At 39.0% G+C, this 23,017-nt stretch overlaps 1 protein-coding gene across 1 annotated transcript in view; it reads left to right on the top strand.

The window, feature by feature from the left end:
• The window catches only part of UPF3A (UPF3A regulator of nonsense mediated mRNA decay), a 28,723-nt gene that overhangs the window by 373 nt on the left and 5,333 nt on the right, over positions 1-23,017 (top strand). The window contains 7 exon segments of the mRNA XM_076360342.1: positions 2,091-2,197; positions 11,253-11,359; positions 13,376-13,474; positions 13,570-13,680; positions 17,303-17,358; positions 17,450-17,608; positions 19,388-19,548. Coding sequence (XP_076216457.1) covers positions 2,091-2,197; positions 11,253-11,359; positions 13,376-13,474; positions 13,570-13,680; positions 17,303-17,358; positions 17,450-17,608; positions 19,388-19,548 — 800 coding nt within the window.

Raw genomic sequence — 23,017 nt, 5'->3', positions numbered from 1 at the left:
CGCGAGCGCAGCTCCGGGTGGGAGGGGCGGGAGGGGCACGCGTGAGGCGGGGGGACCGCACCGGGGCTCGCCCGTGGGGCGGTGAGGGGGGCGAGGTGGGGAGGGGAGGTGCGTGGAAGGGCCGGGGCGGGGGGGCGCGGGAAGGAGCGTCGCCGGTGGGAGATGTCCGAGGATCGGGGGAAGTTTGCAGGGCGCAGGTAGGCCCTATTCAACCGGCTCTGATTTCAGGAGGCTCTGGAGTTTCAAGGGATGTTTCTTCATCTGCAGAATGAGGGTGTTTATTCACTGAAGCATTTTGAGATTCCCAGCAGCAGCGCTGCAAATTTGCGTGCCTTTTCAGCTTTCATTCTTCAGAAATCAAGATTGGCTATTGCTGTGGCAAAGCAGCTCCTGCAAGGACAAGAGCACTTCTCTCTCCCTGGCTTTATTCGGGCACTTTTCAAAGAATACTTATATAAAGTACTGTGAGATTTGATTTATTCCCATTTCTAAATTGGAAAACTGAAGCACTGCAAATCACTCTAACTTAAGTTAAATTCAGATGTTGGCAAGAAATGGAAATAGATTGTCTGAAGCTTGTTGGCCATTTTACTGTTTGATGTGCTGGCGTCGTTCTGTTCCAAAGGTTTCCATGTGGTTTCCCGGCCTTTATTATGGGCCAGTTTACTTGAGTGTGGTGGGTTGACTTTGGGTGACTGCCAGACCCCCAGCCAGCCGCTCTCTCACTCCTTCCTCAGCAGGACGGGGAGAAAAGAGAAAAAACTGGTTGGTCGAGATAAAGACAGGGAGATCACTTACAAATTGCCATCACAGCCAAAACAGACGCAACTTGGAGAAAATTAATTTACTTTATTGCTAACTAAAAATTAGAGCAGAATGGTGAGAAACAGTTTAAAACTAAAACACCTTCCCACCCTCCCCCTTTCCCTCCCAGGCTCCACCTCCCCTGCCCCCAAGCAGTGCAGGAGGACGGGGAATGGCGGTTGCGGACAGGACATAACAGCTCCTCTCTGCTGCTCCTTCCTCCTCACACTCTTCCCCTGCTCCAGTGTGGGGTCCCTGCCACAGGGTACAGTCCTTCATGAACTGCTCCAGCGGGGGTCCCTCCCACGTGCTGCAGTTGTTCATGAACTGCTACAGCGTGGTCTTCTTCACGGGCTGCAGTCCTTCAGGATAAACCTGCTCCAGCGTGGGCTCCTCTCCACGGGCTGCAGGTCCTACCAGAAAACCTGCTCCTGCGTGGGCACTCCACAGGCTGCAGCTCCCTTCAGGGCACCTCCACCTGCTGCAGCGTGGGGTCCCCCATGGGCTGCAGTGTGGATATCTGCTCCAGCATGGTCCTCCATGGGCTGCAGGGTGACAGCCTGCTTCACCATGATCTCCTCCACAGGAATCTCTGCTCCAGCACCTGGAGCACCTCCTCCTCTCCTTCTTCTTTCACCTTGGTGTCTGCAGGGCTGTTTCTCATACTTTTTTCCCCTTACTCCTCTGTCTCACACACTGCTGTGCAGCCTTTTCTGTCGTTTCTTAAATACCTTTTCCCAGAGGCGCCACCATCTTGGCTGCGAGGCTCAGCCGTGCCCTGAGGTGGGTCCGCTGGAGCTGGCTGGAACTGGCCGTGTCTGGCACGGGGCAGCCCCGGCCCCTCCTCACAGAGCCCGCCCTCGAGCCCCTGCCGCCAGCACCTGGACACATAAACCTAATACACTAAGATACTGTTGTAATAAAAGACTTAAAAGTTAGTTTAAATCATTTTAAAAAGAGATACTGTAAAAATTTTGTGTAGTCAATATCTATTTTTTTGGTAGTTTGTTAAAATCTTTTGTTATTGGCTAAACTGCAATGGTTCTCAAGCTCTTCATCAGAATATTTCAGTTACCCAACAGTTTTACAATGTTAGCAGACACTGAGATAGGGAGATTGTTCCATCTGTCAGCAAGTCCAAGAAGGTAAATCGCTAAGACGCTAATGCTCCAATTGAAGTTCCCAATTCGAGGAAGAGCTTTTAAAGAGGAGTAATATGATTTGTTTAGTCTCTTTCTACAGTATTTAGATCAAAGATAAATCTCCATTTTCTTTTATATATGCAGGTCGTTATTCGACGGCTTCCTCCTTGTCTAACTAAGGAGCAACTGGAGGAACAGCTACATCCTCTACCTGCCCATGATTATTTTGAGTTTTGCACTGCTGATCCCAGGTGAGGATGAGCTGTTTGTGTAGGTTTTCAGGTGCTTAAAACCTAATTAAGGTATTTTGGACATACCAAAGCACATAATTTTTCCCTTTTTGTTAGTTTTGTTAGGTTACTTAAAATATTTCTGAAAAGTTGGATACATATGCAGAGACAATGCATTTCTGCCCTTTTCTTTTACACCGGTGATTTTAAAACAGAAAATTTCTGTATATTAATAGGGCATAATTTGGTTTGAAACCCTGATGTTTCTTTAACCTTCATTGGTAAAATGCAGCAGACTGTTTTATTGGCTGTGAGAAAGAGTCAACCTAGGGCAAATACCACAGAAGTTTTTTCATGAGTGCCATCTGAGCTTAGTTTCTTTGTTTGCTTACGTGTTTTTGTATTTATTTCATACAATTTTTCAAATAATCCAGTTTTATTAATTTTTGTCTCATTCAAAACTAAAAAAAAAGAAATAGTGATTGATTTAAAATAAATTAGAATTGTTAGTATATTTATATAATTTACTCAGTATCACAGTGGTAAAATATGATTCCCTTTCCGGGAGAGAAGGAACTTAACCATTAAAATAAACAAAATACCCTGTATGCTACATCTGCAAAAGTAAACATCTGAACATCTGCTACATCTGAAAAACTAAAGTACAAGATCCATCTTGCCTGTCTCAAACTATCTTAGTGTGCAATAAATCATCCTCCACAGGCACCAGATTCTTTCCATTGACTACAGAGAGATCCTGGATGTTTATTGCTGACCAACTTTTAAAGTTAGGGGTGACCGTGGGGTCAGAGCAGATAGCCTTTCCTTCGTAGGGAATTGTTTGTGGCAAATTACACTTGGAACGGTCTAGTTCCTGGACTGATTTTATTTGAAAGGATGCTGCCACTTCTTGCCACCACTGTGTTATTAGATGGTTAACTCTGACTATATAGGTTCTCTCAGGGCCAATTCCACAATCGGAAAGGAACAAATGTCTGTTTAGCAAAGCTTTATGGCAGTTGCCTGACCTAGGTAGTTACACATATGTGCAGCAACTAAATTGTAGGTGCTTCAGCTTTTCTGGTAGAACCACAAAGGATGTGAAGTTAGGAAAGAGGAGTATTTAGTCTGATTGAAAGTCTTTGTAGTTACTTACATTTCTCCTCTGAACCTCGTCATCCGTATTTCCAAATGGGTCTCTTTAAGGCTTCTGTCCCAGCTGTTCATTTGATAAGGGGAAAATATCAAAGGCAAACAAAAAATTCTCTGAAGAAGAGTGTCTCTGTCCGCAGTGTGTTTAGCTGCACAAATGCCAGGAAACAGTTAAAAAATTACAATTTTAATTTACCAGAACAATTGTTGGCATAAGAATTTAGGGAGTCGGCCATCTTAGAAAAGAGAAGGCACTGACAACAGTTGTACATACAAAGTTTCATTTTTCTCTCTACTTTTATGTGATGAAATTTGGAGTACTCAAAAATCTTGCTGTCCACTCATTAATTGCATCTCCATGTCAGGTTACTGATGAAAGATATTGTGGGTTTTCTCTCATGCTGTATTATTCGTCATGTACTTTCTTATAGCTAGGGACAGAACACGTGTAGATATAAAAAAGTTTGTTAGATGGCATATATGACACAGTAGCTCATTCTGGTAGAGGGTTGAGGACATGCTTAAAACACCTTAAAAATTCATTTGCCTTGAAGAGCAGATCTTGGCAATTAAAAATAACAAAAGTGTGAAGAAAATAAAGCTGTATTTCTTATATTGTTTTCCTACTAGACTTCAAGATGCAGCAAGCAAAGAATACACATTTTTAAACTTTTTTTTGAACATGAGATCTCTGATATGTGTTACTTGGATTGTCAGTTTCCTTGAGTCCTGCGTATAAGCCCTGTAATAAAATTATGATCTGGGAGAAAAATGTTATCTTCCTCTTGAGTTTTGGATTCATGCTCTCTTCTGCCTTCGTAAATTTAAACTCTCTAGAAAAAAGTGTTTTCATATAAGTTTGAATTTTTCAGCATGAACTGTTTCATATTCACTTTTTTTTGCTTCATTTTGCTTCTTAAAAATTATGCTTTCGTACAAAAGATGTGTTTTTTCAGAATGGGTTTATCTTTACAGGGTTTGTATGGCTGCAACTTTCTTTCAGCAAACTACACAGTTTAAATGGGCATTTAGCTGCAGTTCTGCAGAGTACTGGCTTGACTGATTATTTGTTCTTTGACTGGCCCAGGATCACCTTGCCCCCTTTGCACCCTTTGTTTGACTGCTGACACATACCCATGTACATCTGTTTATGATTTAACTCTTTACATGTTCATACACTCTAGAATATACAGTGAACTTTCAGAAATTGGTAAGTTAGAGACAACTGTAAGTTAGAGTGAGTCTTAATCTCCTCTTATTCAGCGGCAAACTCTTTCCTGAGCACAGAGCATTGTGTTGCAGTAATCTGTCATGTTACGGACAGTTCACAACGTTTCAGAAAACTCTGTGGATGTGTCTTCACGCCACTCCAGCTAACAGGAAGAGCCACAGGACAGGGTGGGCATGTTCTCTCTACAGTGCCCTCTGTCTTTCACTGATTAGCTTTTTTCTAGATCCTGTACTGTGTGCACAGTGGCAACCAATCCAGAGAATTCAGTGGTAATAAAAACATGGGAAGATTAAAAGCAGATTTCATGTTACCTAACAAGAGAATGATTTGGAGAAGCTACTCAGTGAAGAGGATCTGTTTGTTGGAAAGAGAAAGGGGCATACAAATGTTTTCATGCAGAAGCAGACAAATTTGCCTTAAGAGCTGTAACATCTCAGTTTAAGTGCATCCTGTGTAACTCTAGATATCAGAAGTTTCTAAGAGCTCATTCAGATTTCTGTGGAGTACAGACTTTTTCTTTCACACAACACTGTTAAACCGTAGAACTCCTTGTCAGAAATTGATGCCAGAAATGATGGAGGTTGAAAATGGTTCAGGAGCAGTTAGACAAATACTTATTTAGACAAATACTTATTTATCTAGACAAATACTTACCTATGAAAACCTATTAAACACAAGGATACAAGTTCTGTATTACGAAGTCCCTAGGCTGCAAGTAGCTGAAACAATATACTAGGTGAAGTGTCAGTGTGTAGTTTCCCCTTTTTGATAAACTTCCTCTAAGCATCCTCTACTAGTTGCTGTCAGAAAGAGGACTAGAGAGGTCTGACTATAGCGGCTTCTACATACTTATTTCCAAGGTCATCTCACCCTAGAGGACAAAACAAACAAGATATGCATACCAACTCCAATTTCTCTGTTTTTGCAGTCCAAAGATTATCTTTAAATTTACAATGTCGTCTTACAGGCAAGCTATAAAGCTTTTAAAAATTTCATTTTATTAAGTAATGTCATTAACGTATAACACTTTTTCAGTTACATCCATTTCAGTAAAATAATTTCAGAAAGTGACTGTTGCATTGTGTTTCGTTCATTTTTTCAGATTCATCCGATTCACTGCATGACATTTATTCTCTGTTGTACATTGACATCAAAATACAAACAAAACACTGTTTCTGTGACTGATTCTATGGCCTTTAGGGATGTTTGTTGGATAGACACACTATCTATAGCTAATAAAGGCTCTGCCTTCCTGACAGTCTATTTTGTTCTCAGACTCCAGATATTAACTATTTTTTCCAGATACTCTTTGTTTGCACGTAAATGTTTCTGAGTCTTCTAAAACTTGAGTCAAGTGATTGAACTCTGGCCCTGCAGTGTTTGGGACATCCCTCAGGACTGGCACTGAATGCTGAGTGCTAGGACTTGTTAATAGAGTTGTGAGGTTATAAAAGTAGAGAGATCTGAACAGGAGCTTTGTTTATGTGAAAGCCAGTCAAATAGTCGATGCCATGCCATATATCACAGAGAGTGATAAAGCTTCTTGCAAACAGCACTCCTCCTTTTCCCTTCATAACCTCTTCCTAACATTTTGCTCAGGATTATTGTAGGCAAATAGCATTAACGCTGTAGGATGGTGGTATGCACCCAGGAACTGCAGCTCTGATGGGGCAGCACCTTTAGAGCTTCAAGGGAACTGCCACTACTATGTTCTGGATGGAATGAGTGACAGTCTGTCATCACAACTGCATGGTGTTTCTGCTTCTCCACTGCCAGGCACATTGTGCTCATTTATATCTGTAAAAAAGGAAGGCTAAGTTAATTGAAAATTATGCCAGTTCCATCCACTATGTGAATGAGCACAGAAGGTGAGAGACAAGAGGATGAAGGCCAGTGGATTTTAACTTGACATGACAATGTAGGTGATGAGTTATCCGCTTGATCAGAAATTATTATGTAGTGTATGAATGGATGGAGGAGTTTATTTAACACTTGAAAATTTAGATGTAGAGATCTATATATTTACATTTATATACATGAAGTATATATGGTTTTTTATATATATATACACACACCATGACTGATAAGTTGGTAAGTATTTTTACTAAGATGTGATGGCTGTTTTTATAGTTTACATGTTGCTGTTTATATTGTAGATAACTATTTAAAATTGCTTTCCTTTATACCAATCTTTTTACACAATCATGTTAAAAGATACTTTGTAGAAGAAGTAAACTATTAGAATGTGCTTGTTACTACAATTACTATAAAAGTAAGGGTTTAAAGAGATGATAGACTAAGTATTATAGAAATACATGTAACCTACAGGATTGAATACTCTTGAATGCAGAGCAGAAAGCAAAGAAACCGTGTGTTGTACTGAAGAAATGTGTATAGTCAGACTCATCTGGGTTATTTCCATAGAGATTACTCTAAGTGATATCCCAGAGATGCCAACATCATGTGCAGTGCATCTGTCCAAAACATGATAAGGATGGAAAGCAGCATTATAGACAGCAGACATATGGCAAAATAGAACCAGCTGTCTGATTATAAAACTAACCATGCAACCTCAAAACTGAATTTCAAATCCCAAATGAAATCTATGCTGGTAGATACTTGAAAAAAGGAGGAGGCACACCGAGTCCAGTGGCCCTTCTGTAGGACTCAGCTGGAAGGCAAAATCCTGAAAAGCAAAAGCTGTATTTTATCCAATAACTGCTGAATATAAAGTACAAAAGTAGAGCAGGATTGTTTCTTCCTAGGAGAGGGTATTAGCCACAGAGTCCCTGTGGCCCTGTGAAGCCCCGTGAAGTCTTCGCTGCACTGTCACGCTGGTGGGTTTTCAGCAGATAGGTGAAGAGGGAATCCAGGGTGGGTGGAGGTGTGGGAGCTGCAGTTGGAAGTCATAGAATCATAGAATCATTGAGGTTGGAAAAGACCTCTAAGGATCATCGAGTCCAGCCGTCGACCCAACACCACCATGCCCACTAAACCATGTCCCTAAGTGCCTCATCTACTCGTCTTTTAAATACCTCCAGGGATGGGGACTCCACCCCTTCCCTGGGCAGCCTGTTCCAATGTTTCACCACTCTTTCAGTAAAGAAATTTTTCCTTACATCCAATCTAAACCTCCCCTGCCGCAACTTGAGGCCATTTCCTCTTGTCCTATCGCTTGTTACTTGGGAGAAGAGACCGACACCCACCTCGCTACAACCTCCTGTCAGGTAGTTGTAGAGAGCGATGAGGTCTCCCCTCAGCCTCCTTTTCTCCAGGCTAAACAACCCCAGTTCCCTCAGCCGCTCCTCATAAGACTTGTTCTCCAGACCCCTCACCAGCCTCCTTGCCCTTCTCTGGACACGCTCCAGCACCTCGATGTCCTTCTTGTAGTGAGGGGCCCAAAACTGAACACAGTATTCGAGGTGCGGCCTCACCAGGGCCGAGTACAGGGCCCTGACACCTGCAGAGTCAGGTGTCTGAAACCCAGAGTAAGAGACAGTATTTCATATGCAGGCCAGTGCTAAGCATTTCCGATTTGCTACATTTAGTTAGCTTCCCATTCAAAGAGTGAATTTTATGCGGGTTTTTTTAGGCACACTGCACACTTTGCTTGGTAAAAAGCCTAAGGCAGGGGTCTTAAACACTCACTGATCAGGCTTTTATACACTAAGCATTCTGACATCTAACTTGCTCATATGTTTCTCATATGAGAACCAACTCTTTATCTGTAGAAGTGGCTCCATCAGAGAAGGAGCCTGTAATTGCTAAGCGTTGTCATAGCCGTGTTTCTACAACCTTCTACCCTGATACGTAGCAACAATAATGGACGGACAACCCTATTTTATTGTGCTACTGTGCCCATCAATATCCTACTGTACACAAGCATGCTTTTATATTTTTGTATATTTCTGCTGATGTGAATGAAGTTCTTGAAGATGTTAATAATGTATAGCAACAACATTGGATCTGTTATCTGCAAGGTAAATTCTAAATCTCTGCTTTCCAGAGTCCCGTTTATACACTTCAGACTTGTTTTTTTCTTACTAATAAATGCTTAATAACCATACCGAATTTTCTCTGTTTCGAAAGATTCTGATAAGCCTAAGCTGAAAATGTTAGAAAAATATTGTGTTGTGTACCGGGAAAAGATCGTGTTGCCAAAGCAGATGAAACAGATGGCGTTGATGTACAAGCTAAAGGAAACAAGGAAGTAATAACTCTTCGTATTTTCAGTTCTGTTTCATGATGGTTTGTGCCCAACCATAAGGTTCTAAGTTACTACAGAAAAATAGAAAATCCAACTATATCATGAAGCTGTTTGCTGTGCACTGAGACAGAGAAGTGCCACAATAATGTAGTGGCTGGGACACCTCTCTGAGTCCCAGTCTTTGATCTACGGAAAGTTTTAGTATTTTACAAAAACTGAAGATGGATAAAACACTGAAATAGTTGTTTAGACTACGCACTGAAACTCAGTTTCTCAATCTCAGATAATAATAACTGGGCTGAAAAGTAATGCTCGCTCAAGATTCCTGTTTTTGTCTTGTGATTCTTCAGCACTTCAAGTGTGTAATCATATCAATCTCTAGTATCAGGCCTCATTTAATTTAAACATCAAAGAACATGAAACAGACAAATAGTCCTGTTGACATGACAAAGAAGGATGTTTACGTCTTCCTGGGAGCCACCAGTTATCAAAGAGACGACTTCACTGTTCCAGCCGTTAGGCAGCACAGAGACGTTCCTTCCAGCACAGCTATAGATTGCCACAATAAAATTTCCTCTTTTACGTATACTTGTAGGCCTTTTTTAAAGATTTTTTTTAACTGTATGTAATTATGAAAAGTGTTAACATTTCATCTTTTTTTTTTTTTTTTGCTTTGAAACCTATGAGAAGGAAGCTGGCCTGTTTCGTCTGTGGTAACTCCACAGCCACCCTCAAGATACCTTGTGTTGCATGTGCAGACTGGAGGTTTGCACATCTGATCAGAGGACTCTGCAGGGTTTGCAGAACCCCATGACAAAACACAAGCCACGTGCCACCATGCTCATTTGGTCAAGCTGTCTAGAGGTTGCTTGCAAGCGGTCCATAGCTGTGTGGCATCTGTGTAGGCAGTGGCAGATGAGGGAGCATGCCATGCCTGTAGTGTCTTTCAGCACTGCTTTGTGTCAGCAGCGTAGCCCTAGCCATGCCCTAGCAGGCGTTTTTGTGGTTGCCTGCTTCCAGTTCGCTCAATGCTATTACCATCCTAGAATATCAAAATATAGTGAGTATATATGGATGAAATAGCTCTTCCTTAGAATTAGGAGGTTTGTCCTCTGCATGCTGTAGAAACACTCCACAGCTGGTATTTGCAAGACATCTAAATGAAAAAAGCCCTCTAGTTTTCTGTTAAACATTTGTCCTGGCTACAATATCAAACACAAATTTGGTGGGTTTACAAAATCATTGGTTAGTAACTGACAGCATTGTTCTTTATGGTCACCTTCTAACACCCAAAGTGGAATCCATATGGATGCACATTTGAAAAAGAAAAAATTACTTGGTTTATAGTAACTGTGTTGCTTTGAGCCACCACCTGTGTGGATCCTGTGATCCAACCCATATTTTTGCTCTTTCTCACTCATTGTGAAATCCGATTCTGAAAGAGCTATGGGATTGAAATATGGTTGCAACTGTGTGTGTTTATTGTCTCCTGCTGATGATGGTGAGTTTGTCTGAAGACAGGCCATGTGTGGCAATAGTATTACAAACATGGGTATTTTAAAGTTACAGGCTTGTGTTCAGATACGTTCCAAAACCTGGCATAATACATAGGCATCATTGAAGGCAGTTTAAGACAAACTGTTTTACATCACAGTTGCAGGGATTTAAAGCATGTACATGCCATGACTCACAGTAACTTAGCTGATGGGTGGTAATTCATTAAATTACCTCTGTTTCATTGTGGTTGGTGGTGTGCCAACCTTGAGGTTTTTATCAGGCACATTAAACATTTACCCTTGGAGTGGGATCTATGCCAATAAATTCTTGAAGAATCAGAATTATTTTAGGTAAGTACCTGTTCTTTTGCTAGAAATGCCTTGGATTTTCACGGTAATTGTTCTTCACAACTAGACATTGCATATATATTCATACACATGTATGTCAGATGGAGTTTATTTATTTGTATATAACTCGGTGGATTCATCTTGCCAATTATTAGGTTATTTAATCTTTCTTAAAGGTGGAAATGTCTTTAAATACAGTGACAGCTTGGCAACTGCCCTTTCACTGGGAGCTTTTACTTTCCTTCTCCTGCTTCAGCGACAGAAGACTTTTTTAGCATGCCCAAGAAGTTCCCCAAAAACACTGCTGTTACTCATATCTCTTAAATCATGAAATATTAGACTTAAAGCTTTGATCCTGCACAATGGAAGCATATGCTCTGCAATTTAGGGAGACAAAACAAACTAGAAATATTTGTCTCAGCTCAGAATAAATTTCACAGTTGTATCTAGGAAGTCAGTTGTTCAGTTCCTTTTTGTCATATATGTAATTAGATATGTATATGTAAAGACTTCGATAGGCACGTTTAAGGTAGCCATTTCTCAAAGAAGATGAGAATTGCACTGTGATCCTTCTAGTTTTACTTTTTCACTAGTCCTGAACAGAATAGTAAATAACAGAAAATAAATTGTTTCTTGTTGCAGCCTTTATCCTCATCTCTACTCAAGAGCATACATTAACTTTAGAAATCCTGAGGACATCCTTCTTTTTAGAGATCGCTTTGATGGCTATGTCTTCATTGATAATAAAGGTTGGACTATTTGTAAGATATTAAATGTGTATGTATACATATACCATTTTAGAACATTAATTTATTTCCTTTTTGCTAATTATGCCAGTTTTTTTCTCTATATACAGATAATTACATAAAAATACATTAAAATCTATCACTTAAAAGATAATGAAGTGCAAAATATATTTGTCCATGCAGTCTTGCTTGTCTATGTGGTGTGCATGCTTTACCTGCATTCTTGTACCTTAAGCAGTACACTGTCAAGATCCTATTAAGATAATTATCTTATGCAAGCTTCACAATTCATCACAACAGTAACTGAACACATTGCAAGCATGAATCATTACATCTTCAGTGTGTTTCTGTGATATAAAGTTGTGCCACTTACTCCCATTTTGAAAAAGCAAGACGAAAACTTGACTTCATCATTTTGGTTGCCCACTTAGAGATACGTGCAGCTTGACTTTTTAGAGCGTTTGCAGACATCTGGAGTTGAGTTCCAAGAAGAATAGCGACAAAATTGGTTGCCATCTTCAAAATGTTCAGTCTGCAAAAGTTTGCCCAACAGTAAAGAAAAACTCTGTAATGTAGGTGTGGGTAAATCCAGGTCTCCTGCAGTAGCATGAAACTGTCACAGCCAAGAAATGGTGCTTTCCCTTTAGCAGTTCCTTCCTCATTCACTCATACTTTCTGGAAAAAATTGCATAGGTTGTATAAAACAGACATAGATATGTGGGGTTTTTGTATAGACATTGTCTATTCTGTGCACTCAATGTTGTGGAGGTCCTGCGAAAAGCAGTCCTGTCCACTCTTACTGGAGAGTTGATCTCTAAAGAAGCTATCTGTCAAACTAACTAATTCCTCTTCAGCATTTCCTACCTGAGATATTTTATAGCCTTCTAACTTAATCAAGTTTGGATGGATTTTCCTAGAGATGGAGAACAACACATTCCTTGCAGTGTGTGATTCCCAGATTTCAAATTCTGGGTGTTTTGATGAAAAACTAGAAAGAAACTATTTTTATGATTCTGCCAAGACTTCACTTTGTCTAAATTAAGCACATTCTTCAGTGTTATGCTGGACTGAAGCCAGAATATTCTGTACATTGCAAAACTGAGCTTGGACACAGCTGGCCAGTTTGGCATGATTGTTTGTGCAAATCAAGAGCACAAGTTTTGATTGAAGGTGCCCTCTGGTGAGGCTTGTGGCAGCATGGCATTTATGAGGATAAAATTAAAACAAGGATTACCAGGTTCAATAAGGTTAACAAACGTTCTAGCAGATTTAAGCCAAGTTTTCAGTGGACTTGAGCGAAGTGTGATCTTGAACTTGCTGCAAGTGGAAACCAGGCGAAATTCAAGAACTACACACAGTTCTGACTCCAGTCCAAAGAAGAATCCAGTATTTAAGGCAGAATTCAAAACAAAGAATCCATGCCAGTAAACACAGGCAAGAAGTTGCGTAGTCCATCATAAACAGAAAAAAAAGAAGTTTCACACAATTCTACATGCTGAGTTTTACAGTTTTCGTTCTGAAAGAAGGTGGTATGTTTTATTATTGCATATTACCCAGCATTTACTTATTTTTTAAGCTTTTTGGCAACAAAACTTTACAGAAGCAACTCAATTGTTCCAGATTCATTTCCCAGTAGTACTAACCACTTGTCAGGCTGAGATTTTATGTAAATTTTTCTAATCAATGAATATCTGTGAAGAATTAGAAGGGAATTATAAATGATAATGCAAGAATTGTATTGTGCAACAGTAGTCATCTTCATTTTGACAGTCTTTGTTAGCATGTCCAAAAATATTTAATGTTTATGTATGTCATTAAAATACAAATGTATTTTATTTTGAATCTAAAATACTGCTACATGTAATTTTTCAATAAAAGTTTCAGATGGGATTGTAGAAACATTCACCTTTGATTTCAAGTAAGATTGCCCAACACAAGTTTCAAGAGTTTTGAAAATCTTACTTGAATATAAGGAATGTTTCTCCCCCCTCAAAAAATTAAGCACTGATCTCTTTTAAGGTTTGGAGTATCCTGCAGTGGTTGAATTTGCTCCATTCCAGAAGATTTCAAAAAAGAAGCTGAAGAAGAAAGATGCCAAAGCCGGGAGCATTGAAGACGGTAAACATATTTTCTTGGCGTCACAGTGGAAAATAGATTCCATTTCTGTCATGCATTGCAAAGTATTAACATAATCCAAAAATTTTTCTTCACAGATCCAGAATATAGGAAATTTTTAGAGAGTTACTGTGCTGATGAAGAGAAAATCTGTGCCAATCCTGAGATTCTTTTGGGAGAGATTGAGGCCAAAACAAGGGAACTCATTGGTCTGTTTTCTTGATTTTTCTTATTATTGAGAATATTAATCTTATTTTTATATCTTGATGGTATTACCTGCAAGAGCTGACCTGTTCAGTCTAACAGAGATTGAGATTATCGCAGTTAAATTTTTGTTATCCAGCCAAGTGGTGACAGGAAATGCCCCACCTATTCTTTTAAGTCTCTATGCATGGAATCACTTGACTTCACTGGAAGTTTTGCATGCACAGTGGCTTCAGAAATGGGTCCTTAATACTTCTGAATACTTACAGATGTATTAAAAGGTGGAAGATTTATTTTTAAAAGATAAAATAGCTGAATACTTAACGATTGATCCCTGATACTAGATGCTTTCATTGAAAAACGTGAAATCATCTCTCGTTCTCAAGGTCAAGATTCTGCAAAAGCTTTGAAAGTAAGGCAACACCTTGTTTTCTGTATGCATGCAGCATGACTTTCACAGTCTCGGGGGGAATCTTTAGTAAGATCAACACTGAAATCTTCAGTGCCAGTATGCAGCTTTCAGGATGATATGGAATATTGATGTGCTGTATCTCCAAGTGAGAGTATGCAGAACACTTACTCTTTCCCTAGGTGTGACAATTGAGTAGGAAAAAAAAAATCTACTTTTGCTATTATTTTTTTACTGTGTAAAAGTAGCCACCTCTTTTGATTAAAATCATAGAATAGAATCATAGAATCATAGAATCATTTAGGTTGGAAAAGACCTTTAAGATCATCGGATCCAACTGTAAACCTGACACTGCCAAGTCCACCGCTAAACCATGTCCCTAAGCACCACGTCTACACGTCTTTTAAATACCTCCAGGGATGGGGACTCAACCACTTCCCTGGGCAGCCTGTTCCAATGCCTGACAACCCTTTCGGTGAAGAAATTTTTCCTAATATCCAATCTAAACCTCCCCTGGCACAACTTGAGGCCGTTTCCTCTCGTCCTATCGCTTGTTACTGCTGTTTGTCTGTTTGTCCGTGTTTGTGACAAGCATTTCTGTAGTGGCATTAATATTCATATGCATAAATTAATAGTTGACTGGAGAGATTTGGAACTTAAACAATTTAGAGGAAGTGGAAATGCTAGAAGTACGGACATTTAGATAATTCTGTTATCATTAAAACTTGTTTGTTGCTTTTCTCGATAGGGATCCCCAACAATTTTTATTTACCCCAAGTCTTCCGTAGTACTTGACAGCAGAGCAAAAGCAGTCAAAATTTTCTAAGAAGTTTACAATTTACAAAAAGTTTACAATTTCAAGAAAGATTTATTAGCTTAAAAAAATTCTATCAATGAAAATGATTAGTCTGCAGAGTTGCACATTTCTGAGTACCGATATTGGCTGAAGGCAGCTTTACATTAGGAGTTTTAATGTTTTGTTTCTGTTAAATCACAGGAAATCAAATTGCATCATAGCCTTAGTCATGACTAGGGTCAAGTTCTGGACTCCCAGTGCAGCTTATCCTTTCCCTAGACCCTCCAGTTACAATTTGTGATCGCTTTATTTGTTCTGCTATTCAAAACTGTGACCATTGTTATCAATATAAAAACAAAGATTACTTCAGTGGATAGCATATTTATAGCAAAATTATGTAAGGGTTTAGTTGCATGTCCAGTTTCAAAGGTGTTACTCCTACTGAAGTCAATGAAAGACGTGCCCAGGACTTTGTTGGCAGAATTGGGCCTCACGCTCTCAGCATTTCTCCAGGTAGTGTTACTGCAAACCAACATGTTTTATGCATCACCTCAGATGCGTTAGCTCATCAGTTTCAATGTGACAGATATAAAACAGATTTTCTCTGTAACAAGATGAAGGTAAGCTCATTCTTCTGGCTTGTTTGTAGAGAGCAAGGTAAAATATAAAGTTATTGCTGACACAGGTCTTCATTTTGTAATTTATTTTCTTTTAAAATTTCTTAAACATTTTAAGAAAAACCTCTTAGATTTTATTTGCAGTAAGGCCCATAAATAAGATGGGTAAGATTGAGGTTTGATAAACATTATTTTTTGCCCTCCTCTTTTGATAGTACTCATCACATTGCCTCTCTCCCTTGAACTTCAAGTTATAATTTCTGATGAAACCTCTTGCATCATAGCCTTAGTCATGACTAGGGTCAAGTTCTGGACTCCCAGTGCAGCTTATATTTCCCTAGACCCTCCAGTTACAATTTGTGATCACTTTCAGCGTGTAAACGTGCCCAGAGGCAGACACTGCTCGGACAGGGGAACTTAAGGGAGCAGGATAGAGAGGCAGAGCTGCAGATCTGAGAGACTGGTAGGGAGGGTGCTGGGGACCTAAAATTTGTCAAAAATTATGGGCAGGTGGGAGGGTGAGGGGTAGCATGGAGAATCTAGGGATAGAGGGAGGAAGATCTCAAATCAACAGTCTTTTTTGGTTATTGCTTTTGACCAGTGATATGTGCTAAAAATAAATACTGAATCCTATTAAGCCTTCCCATTCATAACTGCCTAACAAGGTTTTATCATTAATGAATGGATTGCCCCCAGGATATTCACACTTCCAAGACAAAAACATTCAAATGTTCTTGGGATATGAATTGTGTCTAGATTTTGGCTATGCCATTTCAAATTTGATGAAAACTTCTTGTATTTCTTCCTTTTTTTTTCCTTATTTTTTTTTCTTCCAAATCCTGTCATGCCTTCTAATAGTGAAATTTTCTTCTGGTTTGAGGAAGAGTCCTATAAATAACTAGAGCAATTTCTAGTAGTAGACATTTTCTGCAACTCCATCCCAACTCCTGGGACATCTAAGACTGACAAAATTTGTTGTAACTACTCACAGCTATAAGTACATGAATTCAAGTTTGAATTCAATACTGACAGTCATGAATGCTGTACATGATACAGAATTTGATTATGTTCTCCAAGTTTTTGTAGAATTTGGGGATGGTTCAGGCGGGTGGCTTAGGCTGGATTTTGGAGTGTGGAGACGGCTCTGTAACATAAGAATGCCTGTGTGATCCAGTAGATGAGGCATTTTATTTGTTATTTGGGAAGTCAGAGTTTTATTGAATCTGCTGATACTTTGCTGTGTAACCTGGGACAAACCACTTGTCTCCTACTCATCCCGTTTTCCCGTGGAGAGGTGAATGCTAAATAGTAGTTAAATGGAAATGTTATATGAGAATGAAAATGTTTCCTTCATTATGTACTTTGAAATCTGGGATTGAAAGGTGCTGTGTGAGTTTACAGTAACGTGGGCTGTATATGAACAGCAATATAGCTAGGTTTTGATGTACAAAATTAAAATGTAGGAATAGATGCTGAACAGATTTCTTTCCTTTTTGGTAAATAACTGTTTGATGAGCAAGAGAAAAAAGCCATTCTCTGAGCTGAAAAGATACAACTTTTAATTAAACATTAAATAATCATGCAACGTAGCTCTGTTGCTTCTAACCCTAACAGCAAAAAACCAACAGAGTGTTTCTAAAATGGAATGATGGGAATGCCTTCAAAAATATATAAAATAAATAGATTTATTAATTATTTAGCTCCCTTGCAGATAAAGCTAGAAAAAAAGGGGTTAGTACTGAAGTAAAGAAATGAGTACATCTTTTAGGAGTTGAACACTATATCACAAATTTTTTGTGTTTTAGCTAGAAGAACAACACCCCTTTTGGAATATATTAAAAATAGAAAATTAGAAAAGCAGGTACGTTCAGACTTTTGCCTGAAGTTCAACATTTATGTTTCACATGGTTTTCCGTTGGACAATTTACAATTAATCATTTTGAACTCTTCAGAGAATACGAGAAGAGAAAAGAGAAGAACGAAGGCGAAGAGAATTGGAGAAGAAACGTCTGCGGGAGGAAGAGAAAAGGAAGCGCAGAGAAGAAGAAAGACGTAAAAGAAAAGAAGTGGAGAAGCAAAAGAAGATTTCTGAAAAAGAAATAAGGATCAAGGTACCTTAATGAAAAAACCCCCTGTTTTTTGGTTGAAGTTATCCAGAAGCTCCTTTTGTATCTCACTTACACTGTTTATGCAGTGTACTACAGTACAGTGTGGAGATACCAAACCAGTTTTGACTGGAAGGGAAGTAATGTAGGGCTTTGACTAAGTAGTGCTGCTGAAAACTCTGACTAATTACCTTAGGTAGAATGATGTGCTGATGCAGTTATGGCAGGTAACTCAGATATCTTTACACAACATTGCCACATTCTGTGCCGACACAACCTGACAGAACCAAATTGTTCTGTGCTAACATGTTGGAAGATTATTGCAAATATGGCTTTAACACTTTCTGTCATGTAAATCTTCATCTAGCCATACGTGCTGCGATTTTTTTGTGTTTATGCTCAGAACTGATTTATTTTAATAGTATGCTTTAACCAAGTTATAACAAGGTCTTGCTAATTTCAAGCTGCACTGCCCTATAACAATCTGAATAGATGTGCTTTTAATGACCTCACTTAGGTTTATTTTGTGCTGTTATGTCTGGGCATTTAAAACCTTACTCGTGTAAGATAGATGTATAGATAACATAGTTAAAAACTATTCATCTGAACTAAATTTTGTGGTGTTGGAAAGGTTTTAAAGGCCGTTTTGAAGAGGAAAATGGGTGTAAGTCTGTAGCTTAACGCAAGGGCACACAGACTCACTCCAGTTCTTGTGGTGGGGAGAAGCCACAGAGCTGTGTACTTCTTTCCTCTTCCTTTTCTTCCTGGACAACAGTTGCCTTCACCTGGATGTAAAAAATAGTAAGTTCTGAAGCCAAATTACAGATTTTTCATATTTAGGCGTAAAGAAAAGCATACTAGAACTTTGGAAGAAAAGGGAGTTATCCTTTAAAATGTATTACCCAAACCTGGTTGTCCAAAAGACCCCAGTATTTATGACCTATCTGTGGCAACGTGTCCTTGAAAGCTATTTCTGTTTCCTAGAGAAGAGGAAAATATTACCTGAGAGAAACATTATAGTTTTAAATATTGGAGAAGAATAACCTGTGCTCATTTCAGAAAAACTGGTGGAATGAAAAGACTGACGAGATGTTCTGCTTATTCTTCAAATGTTAGAGAAATAGTTTGAGACAGTTGGTCCTTCTATAAAGATTATTCCTGTAATGCTAGACACTGCTCAGGCCCTGTGTAGGTTATTTGTTGTGAAAGGAACAGACTTCTTGGAAGTCTTAATCTCCAAGGTGAAAATGCAATGTGATCTTTTCTGCTAACGTCATAATTTTTTCGTCATTCTGTTTTTCTGTCAGGGTGTATTTATACTAAGCACCTACTTCTATATGCCAGTCTGTCCCAAGTAGTTCATGCATAACACATTTTATATATAATATTTCATGGAGTGAAGTATTAGTCTTGCTCCTTTTGTCTCAGAGGTTCTGCTTTTTATTTTATTGGCAATAACATTGAGCTCCATTATATGATTTCTAAGAAATCGTAGACCATAATAATATCTTTATATATAAAACTTCGGAGAGAAGAGTAAGTGCTTTCTCCAGTATTCTCAGCATATTTAAAAGTGTGCAGTTGAATGCCTGTTAATGATTGTCACTCCTTAGCAAAATAAACTGCCTTAAGTAACTTTTTAAATTTTATACTTGTAAAATATATTCCTAGCATTTAAATATCTTCACTCTTAATAGGTTTTTGATATATTCAATACATTGTTAAAATGTCTGTTACAACGGAGGAAAACAATTTTACATCATAATACAAACAAATATTTCTTAGCTTCTTAAGAAGCCTGAAAAAGGAGATGAGCTGGCCAATGAAAAGCACAAAGAAAAAGGTGAAGAAGCTGACACTGAAGAAAACAAATGGGATAAATCACCTGGATCTGGGAGTATAAAATCCAAATCATTGGAGGGTTCACTAAAAGAACTTAAGGAAAAGTAAGTAATATTTATCTTTTAGGCTCCAAATTAGATCCTAAATGTTTTCATTTGAAGGCTTAAACATGATATAAGTGGTGCGTTGGCTGCGTGTTGTCAGCAAGGAACTGATTTAATTCTGCGATGAACCAATCTCTCACTGTCCTTTTTGTAAAAGGTGTTTAGTAACAGCTTACTGACCTGATGGCAGTATTAGTGGATGCAATTTGTTATTTGGGAAGTGTTTTGAAATCCCAGATTGGAAGGATTTCTGCGTGAAAAGTCATTCAGAGTTTCATTGTTATTTCACCTGCTCCCCATCAAGAGCTCAGGTAAGGCCCTCTTTCCATTACTGATGTCAAAGACTAAATTGCTTCCGATGCCTTACTCTTCCATCACACTTTCTTCATTTTTGCTGGAATAAACAGATAAATGTGTTTAATAAATGGGACAATGTAGTTAAGGTGTGAATGACAGCCTTATGATAGATACGAGCAGAAGGCTGTCTCTGTCTCCCACTGCCTTTTGTGTTGCATATGTAATAGTAGGAACAAGAAGTATAGCCCACTTGTATAACTACTGTAGCCTGGAAATGTCTTACAGATGTTTTCAGCAGCTGGTTCTCTCTCTCGTCTTTTGGCACATGTGTCCCATCACAGGCAGGATTCACCCATAAGATACGTAAGATACATAACTAAGAATAATATGCTGCTGAGGTAAAGAATACTTTATTCTTCAGTAGAGTTTTTCAGCCAAGCTCTCAAAAGTACTTTGCAAAATGAAAGAGCTGAATCTGAGATGTCGTGTATATGTGCAACTTGTACATAAGGACAAGCTTGAGCATTTAAATAATTTACCTAAGGTATTATTGTCGTGGTTTAGCCCCAGCCGGCAACTAAGCACCACCCAGCCACTCACTTGCTCCCCCACGGTGGGATGGGGGAGAGGATCGGAAGAGTAAAAGTGAGAAAACTTGTGGGTTGAGATAAGAAGTTTAATAATTGAAATAAAATAATAACAACAAAACCAACAATAATAATAATAAATTGTAATGAAAAGGAAAATAACAAAGAGAACTAAAACCCAAGAAAGACAAGTGATGCAAATGAAAACAGTTGCTCACCACCCACCAACCGATGCCCAGCCTGACCCCGAGCAGTGGCCCCCCGGCCAGCTTTCCCCCTAGTTTATATGCTGAGCATGACATCATATGGCATGGAATATCCCTTTGTTCAGTTGGGGTCAGCTGTCCCGGCTGTGCCCCCTCCCAACTCCTTGTGCACCCCCAGCCTACTCGCTGGTGGGGTGGGGTGAGGAGCAGAACAGGCCTTGACTCTGTGTAAGCACTGCTCAGCAGCAACGAAAACATCCCTGTGTTATCAACACTGTTTCCAGCACAAATCCAAAACACAGCCCCATACTAGCTACAGTGAAGAAAATTAACTCTATCCGAGCCACAACCAGCACAATTATATACACAGTATTAGAGGAAGTTTGGGATTGTGCTCTAGGAGCCTTGCAGGCTACCTGCCTGTTCTGAGTAGTTTACATTTTACCTTTGTCCACTTAGGTTCTTGATTTTTATGAAAAGTATGCAGGAGCTGTAAATGTTCTCCTAATGGCAAATAGAAAAATAAAGAAACTTTGAACACTGGAAAATAAAACCACTGGATTTGCTAATTGGAGAAATGGTTCACTAATAATATCCTACATGCATTATTCATCTTTTTTTGTCTCTGACTAAGGACTTCAAACATGGGCCCAGTGTTTCATTATGTTGAGTATGTCCTGAAAGATGCTGACAACTTCCATTTCCTATTCTCTAATGGAAATTGAAAATATTCAGCACAGGGTCAACAGAAACACTTGCAGGGGCAAGTCAGTTGTTTGCTAATAAGGCTTTTTATGTATTAAGCTTTTGGTGGTGCCATATAACATTTTTACTATTGATCCTGTAAGTTTAATAAGTTAATACATTAATGTAGATTTTCCAGGTGTAAAACAGAATCCTTTTGGCTGTGCAGGTACAGCAAGTGTTACCTTGTCTTTCCAAGTGCTCATTTCATCATGATTATTAGTGGGTGTGATTAAGTAGCGAGCTATGAGCTATTTCAGCTTCAGAATTAAAGCTGTAACTACTTTGTCACTGACTCAGAAATCAGTAATAAACTGTAACTCCCAACTCTACATGCAGGAGACTGAATTGCCTGTTTGAAACCACGTTTAAAGGCTCAGTAGCAATAGCTTTCTACCACAAACTCAAACCTCAGTAGGTGCATGAGTGTACATGGTCACATACGGATTTGAAACTATGCCAAACAGAAGTATGCTTCCATTCCCTTTACTTCCATTCACTTCTGCTTTCTCTTTCTCTGGCTGTGTAACTTTCTCTTCTACCTATACTTTGTAATTGCTTACCCCGCCATTTCTGCTCTTGCCTGCCTGTTCGCTGTGACTGAATTTTAGAAAGCTACTTTAACCACTCTTGAGCTGGAGTTTGTATCCCTGTCACCTGCCGACCTCCAGGCACATCCATTCCTTCCTCACCCACAGTAATAAGCAGGGGAAGAGATGGGTACCGGGCAATGCTACGGCAACAAGTCGAGATGTGTCTTTCTGGCTTTTTGGAGGGTCATGCTCTGAGCCTTGCTAGGACTTGAATTAGTGTCTAGAATAGCAAATTAAACATGAAACAAAACAACTTCTAGCCACATACCCCTTGAGAGCTAACATAGTATTTTATATATATCTATCTATGCTAGAGGTACAGTATCTCTGTAATTGTGATTGATTCAGGTATTTGTGACAGCTGGGACGTTGCTTCCACTTGTGAATGTGTTATGCTGACACAAGCACAGTCTTGTGAAATGCTGAATAACTTACCTGTCATTCAGGTTTTGTTGCTGACCTGCAGCTCTTCCTGAGATGGGGCCCCTGTCTTGGCAGCCCCGCCAATGCCCAAGTTCATGGCAGAGACTGACAATTTTCACAGTTCTGTTATTTAAAAAAAAAAATTATATAAAAAGTTACACTTTTATTGATATTAAGCCATTCTAAATGAGAAACATATCACTATTTGATCACTACATTATTAGAAAATCTCCATCCTCTCTGATTCTGTCTGCTGATTCCCAAAATGTGAGCAGACTGTCAAAAGCAACTTTCCTGTTTCAATTTTAAGTATTTATACATATGTAATATATAAAAAGAAACTGCCTGTATTTGCTCCTTTTAAAGTTCAATCTATTCTGTAATCTTTCTTCATTATTTGCAGTTTGGCTGTATGAGAGAAGCACCCGCTTGCTGAACAGGAACAATGAAGTGAATAAGAGAGCTGAGAATTGTATCAGACAGGCAGCAAAATGTTGCAAACTAATAGTCTTTATGATATAAACCTGTTGCAGCATAGCAGAAATTAAGTATTATGTTGTGGTAAGGTAGTGATCTTTTGCCTAAATAGAATATGCAAAGGTAGGCTAAATTACTTGGA

The sequence above is a fragment of the Aptenodytes patagonicus genome, chromosome 1 (genome assembly GCF_965638725.1).
Source record: "Aptenodytes patagonicus chromosome 1, bAptPat1.pri.cur, whole genome shotgun sequence".
Lineage (NCBI taxonomy): Eukaryota > Metazoa > Chordata > Aves > Sphenisciformes > Spheniscidae > Aptenodytes > Aptenodytes patagonicus.
The sequence above is the reverse complement of the archived record's forward strand: the minus strand, read 5'-3'. Positions and strand labels throughout refer to the sequence as shown.